Source organism: Brachyistius frenatus, unplaced genomic scaffold (assembly GCF_029030835.1).
Source record: "Brachyistius frenatus isolate BFR_SWC_R1_liver_20210118 unplaced genomic scaffold, ASM2903083v1 Contig_81, whole genome shotgun sequence".
Classification (NCBI taxonomy): domain Eukaryota; kingdom Metazoa; phylum Chordata; class Actinopteri; family Embiotocidae; genus Brachyistius; species Brachyistius frenatus.
Window position 1 is genome coordinate 690,280 of NW_027210680.1, and position 16,346 is coordinate 706,625.

At 43.6% G+C, this 16,346-nt stretch overlaps 1 protein-coding gene across 7 annotated transcripts in view; it reads left to right on the forward strand.

Moving 5' to 3' along the window:
- foxp2 (forkhead box P2) overlaps positions 1–16,346 on the forward strand; it is a 96,742-nt gene that overhangs the window by 16,686 nt on the left and 63,710 nt on the right. For 4 of the 7 annotated variants that reach the window (XM_069709238.1, XM_069709243.1, XM_069709242.1 and 1 more), the window contains exon 3: positions 16,132–16,318. In XM_069709238.1, coding sequence (XP_069565339.1) covers positions 16,142–16,318 — 177 coding nt within the window. In that variant the 5' untranslated portion in view covers positions 16,132–16,141. Of the gene's footprint in view, positions 1–4,563; positions 4,930–6,640; positions 6,676–16,131; positions 16,319–16,346 lie in introns of those variants that run through there. The other 3 variants (XM_069709239.1, XM_069709241.1, XM_069709245.1) reach the window with 3 other exon arrangements.

Sequence of the window (16,346 nt, forward strand, 5' to 3'; positions counted from 1 at the left end):
ACAAGAACCGAAAAGCTCCACGTCTCGGTAGCTGCCGGAGATTATTCCCAAACTTTCCCTATAATCTGACTCATGGCCAGTGTTTAATTTTTCATCCGGCATGAAAGTACATTTCATTGCTACATGCACGTGCATTGACAGGATTCTTTGGATGTTAGATAGCGCTTGTTGCATAGGATATACAGGTGTTGTGCTCTTTTGACTGCCAATGGAGCTTGTCTCGCTGCCATTCAACTGTGTAGCCGAGGTTCTGGGAATGATAATCTCTTTGGCAGAGCTTGAGCTGTGGGATCCTCAGACACCACAGATCACTGTCATAAATGGGTTTCAGATCCGTCCCCGAACAGGAATTCTGAATGCATGAAACGATGATTGAATCGCTCAATTTTATTTTAGCTGCTCCTTCATCTTGCTGTCATCTCAGTGGCCAGTAACATAAAAAAAAATACACAACAGCTCCGTAGCATGCACTTTGCTCTAAGTAGCAATCTAATTAAACTGCAGCTGTCGTTACTATATGATAATATCTACTACTGTGAAAAAAGGGAAGTTGTCTGCCTTGCTCTGCTCTTTTATCTAATTCCAATCTTCTGTATAACAGGTAAACTGCTGCGAGCTGCACTTGCTTGTTTAAATGTATCCATCTCAGCTGAGCCTTTGATTTCAGCAACTCGTTTAATTCAAATACGCTTTTGAAGAAAAGCTATTTTATGGGGGGGGGAGGGACACATTGGAGGCAGCTGTGGTGGTGGGGAAAATAAGAAGAGGCACAGGAGGGCCAATTTAACCTGGAGTGTCTGTCGCTAGTCTACCAGCTCCTTCGTTTCAAGAGGCCCGGTCAGCTTGAACTGTCTGACTTCTGTCATTTCGATCTCTTTTTATTTTTCTGCTGTAATGTATACTTTAATTCCCGCCCGCCTGCCGTCTGTGTGGAGCAGCGGCAGAAGCAGCTGGAGGGGAGGTGCAGGTATCATTAAGCCTTGGAGAGGCACCAGCGGAACGCTGCTGAGTGCTATACGTGGCTCCTCGCAGCGCCTGTTGATATTTCTGGGCCCAATGAATGCACAGCCTAGTTTATTTTCAATAGGAACCCGAGGCCGAGCTTGGCTGGAGTGTCCCCCCCAGCTGCTTACTCGGGCTGTTGATATTGAGTCAAGCAAACACTCTCTCAGGGATGTCCTGTTGGGCACTCAGCCAAAGTCGCAAATGGAAGTCACATGTGGAGAGTCCCAGAGGAAGGCAATGAGGCCTCAATTCACACCCATCACCGAAAACAATCAGTTGTACAAGTTACCAAGCCTTTCATTACTCGCTGATTTAGAAATTGTACATTTCCTAAAATTACTAAAAATGTTTAAAAAAAAAAAAAAAAGAAAAGAAAATGCAACATATGTATTATTGTGATTGCAGTAATCAGGCTCCCCTCTACTTTTATTGACTGCTCTTTTTTTTTTTTTTGCAGTGAAATACATGCAAATATATTTGGACACTGTCATTATCATCCACTTAATAGGCATTTCATTAGGGATTTTCTGAATGCACGGTGCAAGGCAAGTTGCCATGGATACCCCGGTGCTTAAGTACAGTATATTAAAATGGTGCTGCCTTCCAACCACTTATATAATCACCGGTCCGTAATGGTCTCTGCTCTGTGGCCATAAGCAACGTATCGTGTGATCAACCTCGCCCTGAACTATAAAGAGCCCTTCCCTGTCTTTACGCCTTATTTGACTTATTTCTTTATTTTTTTGGGGCAGGACTTATTGGATCAGGATTGTGCTTGTGCTTTTTGGAAACATTGTTTATCACTGTTGTTAGGGGCAGTTGTGATGTCACTTCATTTTATCTGGTTCTTAAATATGAGAATTGAGGAGGGAATTCAAATGAAAAGTGAACATCAGTGATGGTCTTGGCACTTGGGATCAATAAATACAATCCCTGTAGTCCCTGGAAGTCTTTTCCTCTGTGCACTTTTCTCTTTGTCTTAAGTGCTAATTCCACTCATGAATATTTAAAAGATTGTGTTTTTTTTTTAAAACATATTAAGTGTTTTTCTGTTTTTAAATGATATTCCAAAGAGGTTATAGGTTGTAAAAGGGTTAATAAAGAGTGAGTCACATGGCTGAGGACTTAGATGCTCCTGACTGACAAACCTCATGGCAGTGCTTGTACTTTGTGGTGGTGTGGCAGTGCTGGGGTGATGGTGGCAGAAAAGATGGGAACTGCAGCGCTTGACTTTGTCTAATTCGCCAGAGGCAATGCACTTCATGGTAGCTTTAATTGAAAATGAATAGTTAGTGGTAGTGCGAGTGTAAACGGTGGAAATTGTAGGGGTGCAGGGAGATGGGAAGCAACATCCGTTGCTATCGTTGTCACGCCGCTGCGTTGCATCTCAGATCCACCGCTCCCCCGCTGCTGCTGCTGCTGCTGCCAAGGTTGGCAACCAGCTGCTGCCACCGACGCCCCCTCCCCACTGTACCCACGACACATGTCTGTCTCTCCCCCCCCCCCATTTTCTCTCACTGTTCTGCTGCCACAACATCAAGACGCTGGTGGGCCTGTTTGTCTCCGTTGACCTTGGCAGCGGAAAGCAGAGGAAGAAGAGACATGGGGAATAAATACCTGAAGGGAAAAGGCACACAATTGTCACAGATGTGTAGAAACAGGCATAGCATTCCCCGTAGTGAAGCAAATGTGTCTAAGACCAGGGGCCTCTTGTTTGTCTTTTCCAGTGAGGCACTCTGAGTAGTTTATTAAAGGGGTTGAAGGAGCTTTCTAGCCTCAAGCCCTGAGTGCTGAAAGAGAAATGGGAGAAATTACTGGCATAATGTGGATGCTTAGAGCAATTAACAGCAGTTGTTTAATGTTAGCCCCTTTTGACTCTCTCCGTCGCCGTCATTTTTTTCCCCCTTTCCTCCCTCGCTTGCTTTTGCACCCTTATCATCTCCCTCTCTCTTCCTCTCGCTGGTTTTAACTCCCACTGTCTCTCTCACCCTGCCGTGTTTAGTGTTTACCCGCCGTGCCTCAGAGCTCAGACAGTTGACACTAATGAAAATGCTACATCTTTTGGTCTGTGTTGGTCTCTTAATAATGATATCATACGGCTGAAATATGCTCCAGTGGAGCCGGGGAGATAATGTGCTATTCAGAGCCTGTTAAATCATACCAGCGCACTGCTCAGAGCTGTGAGTTCAAGTGGTCTTTACCCCGCGTTAGGGGCTACATCTTTTCCAAAATAAATCTGTCACAGTTACCCTGGGTGCCTCTCTTTAAAACACGGAAGTTCGTGCACTCCCTTTAACCTCATGCTGTGGCTTCCTCGTGTGCCTGCACACGTCTGTTGGTGTATAATTGTGAATTTGATTTTTTTTTTTTTTTTTTTTGGAGTTGCATCTCTGACAGATTTTGACCCGTGTTTGTATTTGATTCTTTGTCTATGGCATTAGACAAATAAACAAATAAATAAATGTCCCCTCTTGTATTAAATCTCTCCGGCCCATGTGGCACAGCAAGCTGGTGGCAGATGGACTAGCTTTCTGCATCTGCCGTGTGCAGACTGGGGGCTTTGTACTCCTCTCTCCTGGGGAAGACCGAGCCTTTCTTCTTGCCAGTAGATTCCTGTCTGTTGGAGCGACTAAGAAAAACATCTGTGGCATGCAAGGCAGAGGGAGAGGGAGACGGAGAGACAGAGAAAGAGAGAGAGAGAGAGAGAGAGAGAGAGAGAGAAATGGGAATAAAAAATATATTTTTTTAAAAATTGACAAAAGGATTGGCAAACACCATTAGCCCTAAATATTCCATCTCGATGCCTGTTGTGCATTGTTTACAGTAGGGGAAACATGTCAATACTTCACACGCCTGATTCCAGCCAGGCTTAATTCAGCTTTCCTCAGCTTCTCTAGCAGACGGTAGGGATTGTCCGTTTTTGCAGTTCTAGTTAGATATACTGACCTAATTCGTTAGTAGAGATTTCAGATATCTGAATGCTTAAATTTGATCAGGTGGTAAACCAAGATTTTCAATACTGTGGCTGTGAAATGTTTGTCAGCTTGGATGTTTCACTGTTTTTTTGTTTTTTTTTGCTGTTTTTTTTAAATTGAATATCTTCCCATAGACTTCCCCTTAATTGTGTTGAGAATACGTTTTTAGTTTGGCCAGGCGTATTGTTTCATGCTCATAAAAGTATTAAAAGAGTAGACTGTGGTGATAGGGTAGTGGCAAAAGAGTCTTGAAAAGCATCATCGGAGCATTTTGTCTAAGAAAAAGTGAGCGAGCGGTCGGCATCTGGTGGTCTCCCCAGTTTTGAACCTTTGTGGTCTCCCTCCCCTCTCGGATTCCTCTGGAAACACCCCCCCCCCCCCACCACACACACACACACACACACACACACACACACACACACACACACACACACACACACACACACACACACACACACACATATACATATATCCCCTCCCTATTTCTTTGCCAACTCTCACCACCCTCCCTCCGCCCCCTCCTCCCCACCGCTCCCCACGACCAGCCCCCCTACCCCGCCGATCAAGCCACTGGTTTTTGTGTACTATTGGTCCTCAGGCGTCAAAACAATCCAGCGGGGCTGCCTGACTTGTTTTAATTAGGCAGCACTGAAACGGCAACTGTCTCTCAGACGTGACCAGGCAGAGGTGCTCTCCCCTCGCACTACTGTAAATACCGCTGTAAATACTTCTCTGGTGATGTCTTTGACAGTAAGCGTCAGCTAGTTACTTTTCCCCTTCTTTTTTTTTTTCCACTTTTCATCCGCCGTTTCTTTTTTTTTTTTTTTCTGCTCGTGGCATTTTCCCTTTTCTTCATTTTCGATACACAGTCATGCTTTCAGTTTTTTGAGAATACTTCTTCAAATGCTTCTTACTGGGGAGAGTGGATTTCTCACTCATTGTTTAAAAGGTAGGTCGTTTTATCTGTCTTCTGCAGTCATGGACTATTTATGACCTTGTGTAGATTTGTACTTTGGGTAACGTAGCAGTGCTTTGTGATAGCGTGGGACTTGGTAATGCATGGATGTGATATGGCTAATTGTTTTTAAGTGCCCTATACACTCTCTGGCAGAGCACGGCATGGAGGCTACCGACTGCCGCTCAGCCCTTCACTAATCCCATTCTGACTCTTTACATCTACACACACACACACACACACACACACACACACACACACACACACACACTTTGACATGCACACAATTAGAGCTGAAAAGAAAAGCACTGAACTGCACTAGTATAAAGCCAGACACACATACCTTTGCAGCGAATGCACCTCTCTTAGCAGCGTCCTTTAGCCCTGCTTCTGTCTCCGTTTCCCCTCTCGTCTCCGACTACATGGAGCAAAGCAGAGAGACAGTCCGGCAGGTCGCGTGTGTTAGAGTGTGAGTGTGTGTGTGTGTGTGTGTGTGTGTGTGGGTGCGCGTACACTTGCAGAGAGAGAGAGGGGGAAAGAGAGAAACGGAGAGAGAGCGTTCAGAGAAGCGGATATGTGATTAGAGCGAGAGCGATGCGAGCTCCGTGGTGAGCATGCAGGCGAGGTGCGAGGGGAGAGCCGGCGAGCATCCTGCGACGAGTCACAGCAGTCCCCGTGTGAAGATCCTCTCACACACTCTCACACACACACACTCTTCAGTCTCACACAGGACCCACCCACACGCAAAGACAGTAACTGCACTTACACTCTTGCACCCAAAATCACAGCAAAACAAATGTTCTTCAATACTTACTTGAGATAAGTAAATAAAATCAGGTTTCGAAGGTTCTTTTTCTGAATTTAAAGACGGCAAAATAGACATCTAACTAATAAATTCAGGCTCTCTCATTTACAATAAAATTGGGGAATGGAATGATAAGTAGTATTTTCCAGTAATTGTGAAATTCAATCAAGGGCAGGCATACAAAATGATGGTCTAATTATATCCAGTGTGGAGAGAGAAAGAAGCCACTGTCGCTCTGTCATAAATTTCCATTTTGTACACTACCCCCCCCTCTTCCACACACTCATGCACACGCATATGCACTCACTCACACACACACACACACACACACACACACACACACGCACGCACTCCCCTCCGCTGTCCCTCTCCCATTCTTTTCCTTCCTCTCCCCCCAACTCAAGCCTCCTCTTTCAGGCCTACATGTCCGACCTGCACAGGGGGCCCCGGTCGGTAATTGCCCCGGTGACAACTGGAAATGATAGAATAATTGTCAGGAGAGGCGTCTGGGCTTTTTTTTTTTTTAATGGGGCAAGGGTGATTTAAGTATGCATGAATGGCACAGTGGTGGCAAGAGAGGGAGAGGAGAGGAGAGGAGAGGAGAGGAGAGGAGAGGAGAGGAGAGGAGAGGAGAGGAGAGGAGAGGAGAGGAGCGAGAGAGGGAGCAGGGGGGAACCGGGGCGGGGGCTGGGTGGCGATGGGGTGGTGTGGATGGGGTGGTGGGGCGGGTGGAGGAGGAGGGGGGGAGGGGGGGGGGCTGGCTTGTTTATGATGCCATCCCCCATAAACACGGCTGAAGTGATGACACAGATAGTGTTGCCTCTTCACACGGTGACACCAGTCGACTTGTGACCGTTGCTGCTAGACACCCTCGGCGGTGGCAGAGGCGAGTTCTCTGTTCTCCGGTCAAGCTCTCTGGCACTCCTCACCTTCAGGTAAAAAAAAAAAAAAAAAAAAGAAAAAGAAAAGAAAAAAGTCAGGCAGACTCTGTCCGTCCATCCATCCATTCATCCACCCATCAATCCTCTGTCATCCATAGTCCACTCCTGGCTCTTGGCTGTGTTTAATGCTTGTGTTTTATTGCCGGGCTGTATCTCCTGCCTTCCCCGTTGGTCGTCCCACTGTGTAACCGTTCAGCCTTGGTCTGCGGGCTCTGTTAATCTGCTGCTTAATTAGTGCTGATGAATGGCTGTGTGCGCGACTGTGTGTGTGTGTGTGTGTGTGTGTGTGTGTGTGTGTGTGTGTGTGTGTGTGTGTGTGCGTGCGTGCGTGCGTACAAGTGAGTGTCTGCACTGACGTCCTTTATGTTCGTGCGCGAGTGTGTGTGTGTGTGTGTGTGTGTGTGCGTGCGTGCGTGCGTGCGTGCGTGCGTGAACTTACTGTGGTAATTTCTGCTCGTATTATCCGGCCAGTGTATGTTTTTTTCAGATGTTGCTACTTGCTTGCTGAGCTAATCATTGATCATTCAAATCAAGAGGACAGAGATGCACCACTACGATTTAACTGAATAAAAGGGCACAGCCACTGTATAACCTTTCATAAGCTAATAACACTCAAATATTAATCAGCTGCAGATATGTGTTTTTAAGAGGGCAAAGCTTTTATTTGAAGTTTGACTTATTTGCTTTTCTAACATCTCTGTGGGAAAAAAAAAAAAATTCCCAAACTTGTTTTGGAGCAGATGTTTAGTTTGAAGAGGAGAGAGGTCACAAGACTTATAATTGGTGAAGCACTAATTTTCTTTATGAAAGGCGAGTGGGATCATTTGTTTACTTAAATATTGATGAGGGTGAGCAAGGCATGGTATTGGGCTATTGTGGGCATATTATTAACATTTCATAGGGCTTTGTGCAGGAATGTGAAAGGGACTCCTCTTCATAATTTAATACCCTAATGCATAATGAGCTATGTGATTAGTTCACATGGAGAATTGGCCAAACTCCATTTTGAAGGCAGATAATTTACATTGTTCTCCAGAGTCTGGCATATAATAGGTTCTTTAGCGCAATAAAATTAAATGCTACACATTTTATATTTCAGCTTACAAATCCCCCAGGCAGTATTCAGCTTTAAGTCTTCTTTTTCTGTTTTCTTTTTTTCTCTTTCCACATCTGTCTCATTTTGTTTATATATGAAAAAAAAAAAGAAGAAGAAAGAGCAGGGGACAGTGGGGAATGAATTTTAAAATTGTTTAACTAAAACACATGTTTACCTACATGTTTTATTTAGAATGCACACTGGCCAATTAACACTGTTCATTAGCCTGAGCCGCGTTATTTGTTTTGAAAGTTTAACCAATCACTTTGTTATGCTAATTGTGATGTAATTTAATTTGAGTTCCCGTAATGATGATGCCGCTATTATCCACATAAATGATGCAGTTAAGCATGCACGCCCTCATTTGCATGTGCTTGAAGGGAGAGAGGCTGAAAGGAGCCGTCTCCCGTATCACTCTGCTTTAATTTTCCACCTCTGTTCACTCCTGCCCTATGGGTCTTCCTGGCCTGTCGCTGGCTATTGATGATCAGCACTTTTATCTGATTTTTTTTTTCTTTCTTTCTTTTTTTTTTTAATTGCAAAGTGGCCTTTATTTGCCTTGCTAACACATTCTTAGAACTACAATCTCGGGGAATTAAATAATGGAAATACAAGACGATTAAAAAATGCAAATGATAATTTCTTAGTCAATATATCAGACATTAAGCGAACAATTGATTTGTGTGTCCCCTCCACACGCACACACACACACACACATACACACACACACACACACACACACACACACACACACACACACACACACACACACACACACACACACACACCTGCACACAGATGCCGACTCCCCTTACTTTTCATTCTCACTGGCTCTGTTTTGGATGTTGGGGGGCGTGGGAGGTGTGTGAGGGGCTGCGTCTTGAATTTAACATTTCCATATCAAAGTGGTGCTTTGTCGGTGCTCTGGCTTAATTTCTTATCCTTTGACTCCATCATTATCTTTGGTTTGGACACTTGGCTGTTTTTTTTGTGTGTTTTTTTTTTAAGTGTAGAGGTGCTTTCAAGCAGTCAGCCAGTACACACTGTCAGCTGGTCTCTTTTTGTGAAATCAAATGTTTTTAATCCGGAGAGGAGCAGGAGAGATTCTTTCTTTCCGTGGGTTTTTTAAAATCCCCAACCTTGTATGGAGAAAGTGTGACTTTCAAAGTTAAAAACTGCTCATTATCTATTTTGTCGTGGGTTAGACTTTGGTTATTTTCCTGTAGAAAGATTATTATTTTTTTCTCCGACCAATACCCCCCCGCCCCCCTTTCCTTTTTATGCTTCTAATTGGTTACATAAATCTTGTCTGGTATGAATGAGGAATGTTGCGGTGTTGTCAACTGCAATCTTCGCCCTTATTTACCAATTCATTAAGATCTATCGATGCAGGACTGCTGAGAGGGAATGACAACATAAATCAGAGCTTGAGACATAATGGCCCTAATCAACCAGAAATAACTGGAAACGTCACAATGAGCTATGTCTCTGTAGCTGTCGGCCGCGGCTGGCTCCCTGCGCCTGTCCGCTGGATCTGCCACGCTGCAGAGGACCGGAGAGTCAGACCATCCAACTGTCATTAGCTCCTCTTTTTTTTTTTTTTTTCCTTTTTTCTTTTTCTCCTCTCTTCTCTCCTCAATAAGACCACCAGAGCAGCGCAAAGAAATGTGTCCATTTTACTTCTTTTTGTTATCCGACTCTTGCTCCACGTCAAAGCGGCTCAGTCCCGATCACTAACAGGATAAAACATCTTTTCTGAGTGGAACACTTCCACGCATGAGGTCTATAAATACAGTTCGGTCGGAAGTACCCTGCATTCCCCGCGCACCTCCTCTGCTCTTGATAAAGATGATTGGACGAGACAATGAGGCCTCCCCTCTTTATAGGTCAATTAGCCCTGATTAGGTGGGCTGAGTTAATTAATGGAATTGGCAAATATGCAAATGAGAGTCGACTGATCAGCTTTCGTCACTGTCTCGCTCGCCCACTGTGGCAGAGGTGTCTACTGCTTCAGCAGACTGAGGTGTCTGACGGCTAACATGTAAATGATATGGGACGAGCCGAAATGCAGGCGAAAACTACTTTCTCTCCTCCTCTTTTTCTCTTTTGGTGAGGGGTGTGCATTTATTGCTGCACCAGCATTCAATATATTCCATTTTCTCTCAAATATTTGTCCTCATTTTTACTAAATGGCATTTTAGTTTAATATTTTGATGTTGGCCTTCCTCTTTTTTTTTTTTTTTTTTTAGTAACCGGATAGCCCGTGTACAATAACTGTTTTGTCATCGTCATATTTCAGAGCTGGTTGTATTCATATAACATTAATTTGTATTAACATTGTATCATGCCCACTATTCATGAGTGCCTCTTGCATTTGATTCTAAAGAGACATTGTACAGACGGTACAATTGAACATGCACTTTACACTCTTTCCTCTGGTTTTCTTTGTCATTTTTTCCCCCCTTTCTGTTCTCCACGAACACTGACTCTGACACACACTCACACATCCATTCAGGGACACTTGCACACTGTGGCAAATAGTCTGTCTTTTATCTTATTCTGTCTCATCTCCTTATTGTAAATAGAAGAGAATTAAGTTCTGAACATTCTTGACTGAATGTCTCCTATCACAGAACTACAATTTATTGTCAGCTCAAATGAAGAATTGAAATATGACTGAGGGTTTTCTCAATGTGGGGCTCATTGGACAGGAGATAACCACATTTGATTCTGTTGCCTTGAATAATGTTAATCCCGAAAAAAAAGCAAAGTCCATTATTCATATTCATCTCCTTTCATTTGGCCCCACTCCTGATTTTGTAAATATGATTTCTTCAGCCCACCCCTCCTTTCTTTTTTTTTTTTTTTTTTTCCCAAAGCCAGCTTTATTCACCGGTGAAGCACTTTTGAAATTCCTCTATCTGAGAGCAGAAACCATTACCATACACAGGTTTATAAGAAGTAGTCATTAATGCTCTTTTATGGTGGCCCTTTAGTGCCAAAAAGGAAGCTTTTAATTCGAAGGCATGGCAGCACTGGCTTGCCTCACTTAATCTCGGGGACTGGGTTGTGTCGAACGCAGCTTTCCAAGTGGTCATTTTTCCGTCTCCAAACTCCCTGCATGAAGCTGCAGGCTGTAGTGGGGTGTCCCTGTGCTTGGGCAACCCAGGAGAAATTAACAGTTCAGCACCCAAGTATAAACAAATATATAATCATATAACAAATGTGTGGAAGGCATACATTTATGGAATGCTTCGTACGTAAGAGTTCTGATTAAGTTATTAAAGTTTTCCGCCTTCCATTATTTGGATTAAATCTCTCACTTTAAAATGCAGTGGTTTTAAGCACCATTTTTTGTCAGCACATACATGGCATTTTGATTTATTAAGCAATCTCAAGTATTGAATATGTGAGCTCTTGCCCTTGCCCAGTTACTTCTTTATTTTGTATGCATAGTAACTTATGGCAATGATGAATTAATTTCACTCAAGCACAGAATCTGTGATTATTTTAAATGGTAGCCATATCTCGACTTGATCAGAGAGCTGTGAGGAGTCAGCAGACTGTGAAATGTAATTTCTATTATTATTTTTTTTATTTTGATCTCACAAACCAGGAGAATTTCAACCCAGCCACCTGAAATGTGAACTGATAATGAACGGACGTCTGGGATCACAGATTCACCGGTCACTCTTTTTTTTTCCCCCCCCCCCCCTCCCTTTCTTTTGTGTCATCCTAATGAAAATATTTTTTTGCAACTCATGCATATAAAATGAGGAAATGGATCAGTGTTTTAGATGGAGACACAGTGGAGAACAGTCTCGCACTGAAAATGGATCGCCCAGAGAACGAAACCAGCGTCAAGCCAGTTTGTGTGTTAACAGGGTATCGTGTGTGTTTGTGTGAGTGTGTGCGTTAAATTCCTCAGTGTTCCCCAGACAGTGTTGGAGCACAGCAGACAGCTGTGTATTCCCACTAGATGGATGGCCAGTGTCATAGTGTGTGTTTACTGCACATGATAGAGCGGGAGACAGGCCAGGTAATGAGGCTACATTAAGGGCTTTTAGAGCTCGCAAACAAAGATGGAGGGCTGCTTCTTTCCCCTTTAATGATAGGTGTGTGTTTGTGTTAGGTGTGTATGTGCGAAACTGGTGGAGAGAGAGAGAGAGAGAGAGAGAAAGAGAGTGTGTGCGTGTGTGCGTGTGTGTGTGTGTGTGTGTGTGAAGGAGGCAATGAAAGGCTCAATTTTCCTTACACCTTTGTTGTGTCACTTCTCGAAAGAAAGAGGAGAAATTCTCCCAATGTCTGGGCCAAACGCGCCGTCAGGAGCCTTTCTCAGATTCAGCACCTGACGGAGAAGACAGATCTGAGTAGTGCAAGATTCAAGAGTAAATATTTGCTGAAGCTGAAGCGGAACAGCAAGCAACTGTACGGTTGGGCAAGGAATGAGACAAAAGCTGGAGTTGGTCTGAGGCTTTGTAAATACAGCGTGGGCGTCGTTCTTCGCTTCATCAGGAAATGCCTTTCCTTCCCTCCTCTGATAGAAGCGTTGGAGCCATCAGCGATCATTGACGGCAGTAAATTTAGAGGGCGCAAAGCTATCTCTTCCTATCTTTACGCCTCCCCTCAACCTAAACGCTGAGTATCACTGTCATCTTCCTTCCCAAAGCTGTACATCCACAGAATTACCAGTGTATTACCAGGTAATAACAGCCTTCCTCTCTGCTTCTGATCATGATAATAAGTGGTCGAGGTTCTCCCTCATTGGAAGATTATGGCTTGAGGAAATTGCATCAAATAGCAAGCGTGTGTTGAAATGCAGCACGCCGGCAATTTATGGATGTCAAACACACGTGCGGGCAAGCCGGCAGCCTCGCTCATGCGGCATTAAAGCCGCCTGCGCCGCCGCAGATCACAACGAGGGCCCCAGTAGATACTGTAGCTGGAGGTGGCGAGGCTCCTTCCAACCCAGTTGTTTCAGGACAGGCTGAGCCGGGGTCAGGGCTGTTACCCCTCAGGGAGAGGGCATGGAGGACCAGCGGTAGACAAGTACGCCTATACAGACACAAATGTAGATACATGCTTCACACACACAGTCACACCCTCAGGTGCTGAGTATTGTCCCTATCTGTCTCTCTTGAGTATTGTGTGTTGTGTGTGTGTGTGTGTGTGTGTGTGTGTGTGTGTGTGTGTGTGTGTGTGTGTGTGTGTGTGTGTGTGTGTGTGTGTGTGTGTGTGTGTGTGTGTGTGTGTGTGTGTCTCTATCTGTGACAGTCCCATCACCCCCACAGTCACATCCACAGCTTGGTAGCCCGCTCATCATTGCAGCCTGGCTGTGTTTCTAATTGACATTCTAATTGGCAGATTTGAATGCCGCCTTTAGATGGCTAATTAATTTATCTCACCGCTGTCATTAAGGTTAAAGCACCATCTGATCTCTGCGAATATACTTTGCATATATCTGCATTATCATTATGTTGCAGCAAGACATATTGCACAGATTTTATTTTGTAGGAGGGAGGGAAGATTATAGCACTGAGATTAAGCTTGGAATTGGTCTTTTATTATTTGTGTATTAAATTCAAATTATTCTTTCGGATTTTTTTTTTTTATAACTAATTGTCTGACTTAATTTGTTCTGCCTTTTTCTTCATATGACATTAACTTTTCATACATAAATAATCACTTGTAAGCACATAAAAAAATTTTAAAAAAAAATACATCGGTTTGTTCATATCAAAGAAGTAATTTTCTGTGGATTTCCACAGTAGTTTAATAAATCCTTATTTCCTTGTCTCATATATCTTCTAAGTTTTTCTGAACGTCCTTCGCCAGGTCCGAGAAAGAAAGCAGAGAAAAAGAGAGATCCAAGCTCTATTAGAATGTTCATAAAATCGTAGTAAAGGCAATCAGACAGTCTTTCTCTGAATATTTTAAACATTGGGCATGTAAAATTTATGCCTAATTTGAATACTTATTAGCCGGCTGATCTCGGCTGCAGCCTTGAGTTTCTTATGCTGAGATTCATCACCGGATTGGATGTCACATTGTGCCAGTCTCTCTCTCTCTCTCCCCCCCTCCCCCGCCCCCTCCCTTCAACCGCCCCACCCCACCGCACCCCTCTTACACACAAAAAAAACCCCACCACCTAGTTCCTCCCTCCCACTCACCCGCTCACTCACTCACTCACTCGCTCACTCACTCTCCTCTCTCTCTCTCGCTCTCTCTTTCACTCTCTTATTCTCCCTCCGTATTCATCCTCCCCTCCCTCCCCCGCCTTCCCCCTACCCACTGTCTCTCCGCTCCTCTGTCTTTTTTCACTGTGTCTCTCTCCATCAGTAGTGAGCGGCGCGGTGTTAAACAGGGGGCCTGTTTGTTCACAAGTACGCCTTGTCCTGGCCTCTTCCCTATTTACTTGTGTCCCGGGCAGCTGTCGCCCTGCTCTGTGTAATAGCTCAGTCCTGTTTGTTCTCCCTGCCTAGATCCTGTTTATCCTGGCTGTGGACATCCTTTAAGGCCCGTCCTGTATCTGCCCCTCGTCAAACACACACACACACACACACACACACACACACACACACACACACACACACACACACACACACACACACACACACACACACACACACACACACAAACACAATGAAGGACGTGTACACACTTCTTTTTAAAATGGTATTTGCAGGCCAAAGAATACACATGGTACCTATGTGGGCTGGGTACAAATACACACAAAAAGCCACACACACACACACACACACACACAATCATCATCCGTCCCCATGTATATGGATTCTCTGGTGTTAGTCTGCTCTCGCACATGGAAAAAGAGCTGTAAAAATATTTGTATTTAAATGTGAAAATGGTAAAACTGCTGTTCTGCTGTTGATATAGGATTTGAAATATTTGCGAGCTGCACAGCTTTTGCAAGCAAACTTCTGCCATGAAGTAGTGGTAGTTTTTCCAGTATTTTTTTTTTTTTTTAAATCATTTAAAATTTTGCCTCAATTGTTTGTTTTTTTCTTCAAATTTTAAATATTACAAATATTTTTGCAGTTCAAGACAGCACAGAATCCATGACTGTGGAGTGCATTTTGACTTTCCATGTGTTGGGTGTGAGTGTCTGTTCCTTATTGTGAGGATGTCGACTGATGTTGTTGGGGCTCCTCTCGGCCTCAGCGAAGGTGCAGAGCATTAAATGCAGGGGATAATGATAAAACATTTATTACTGGAAAGAGAGGAGGTAATATGCATAATTTATGCCGTTTTTAGCACAATCATTAGTGATATTCATGATAGAATATTTTCCCTCTTTCTTCCCTCCTTTTTTTTCTCACCAATTTTCCACAAGCTGACGGAATTAATTCACTTTCTCATATTTATTTACAGTTGTTAACAATTTGTTTTGGCTTGTAAATCTCCGGCCAGAAAGTTTGACTGCAGCTCAACATTTGGTTTAATTGCATCTTGTTGATTTTAGTTTTTTTAAATGTCACAAAATAAATGAATATATAAGGTTTGATTAAAGAAGAGGGCAAAAGAGAAAAAATGTAAACGGATTCAAGCCAATAAATGACATATGAGCATTCTTCCTCTATGGAAGCCTGCGAGGCAGCTTTTATTTAGCCTCCGCAATGATGACAAACCCATTATAGTGTTCATCAGCAGCCCTGCACCATGTGATTTGGTACCTCCCTCTCCTCCTCGTCCTCCCCCACCGCCCCCCTCCAAATTTTAATTTTGCATGATTAGCTTTGCGTCATTAGGCAACTTCATTCAGATATGAAACACTCTAAAAATCTGACGGCTTCAAGACGGCAAATATTTTAGGAGTACCCCTGCTTCTTTTTTTCTTTTCTTTTTTCTCTGTCTGTGGTGCCTCGTTGTCCTAAATGGAGATATTAAGAATCAAGCATATGCTCATTTGTGAATGACATATTTATCTAAGCATTTTTTTGTATTTCTTTTTGACAAATGTATTATTAATAATAATAACAATAAGAAAACAATAGTTTTAAAATCCAAATGCATTGATTTATGCCCAAATTTTAGTGGTTAAAAATGTTTGCCACATTTAGGTACCCTTCCCATTTCAAAAAGCACCAGGACATGCATCTCTTTGTATTGCTTCATTTACACAATGAATGCATAATTGCTCCTCCTGCATCCCCCCCCCTCTCCCTCCCCCCCCCACCCTCCCCCCCTCCCTCTTCTTTAAATGCTTTAATTTGCAGAGGGGGACTGAGGGCTTGATAATGGAAGCGTAAAGAAGAAGGAAAAAAAAAAAATAGGAGGGAAAAAGGGGGGAATTGTACCAAGAAGAGCCCTAACCGGTGCCTCTTAATCACTTCTAGGTTTTAAATCATGATGATGCAGGAGTCGGCCACAGAGACAATAAGCAACAGTTCAATGAGTCAAAATGGAATGAGCACCCTAAGCAGCAGCCAATTAGAGGCTGGCAGTAGAGATGGGAGATCAAGCGCTGGTGACACAAGCAGCGAAGTAAGCACAGTCGAGCTGCTGCATCTGCAACAACAGCAGGTAAGTTGTGTTTCTCCCCCGTCTCGTC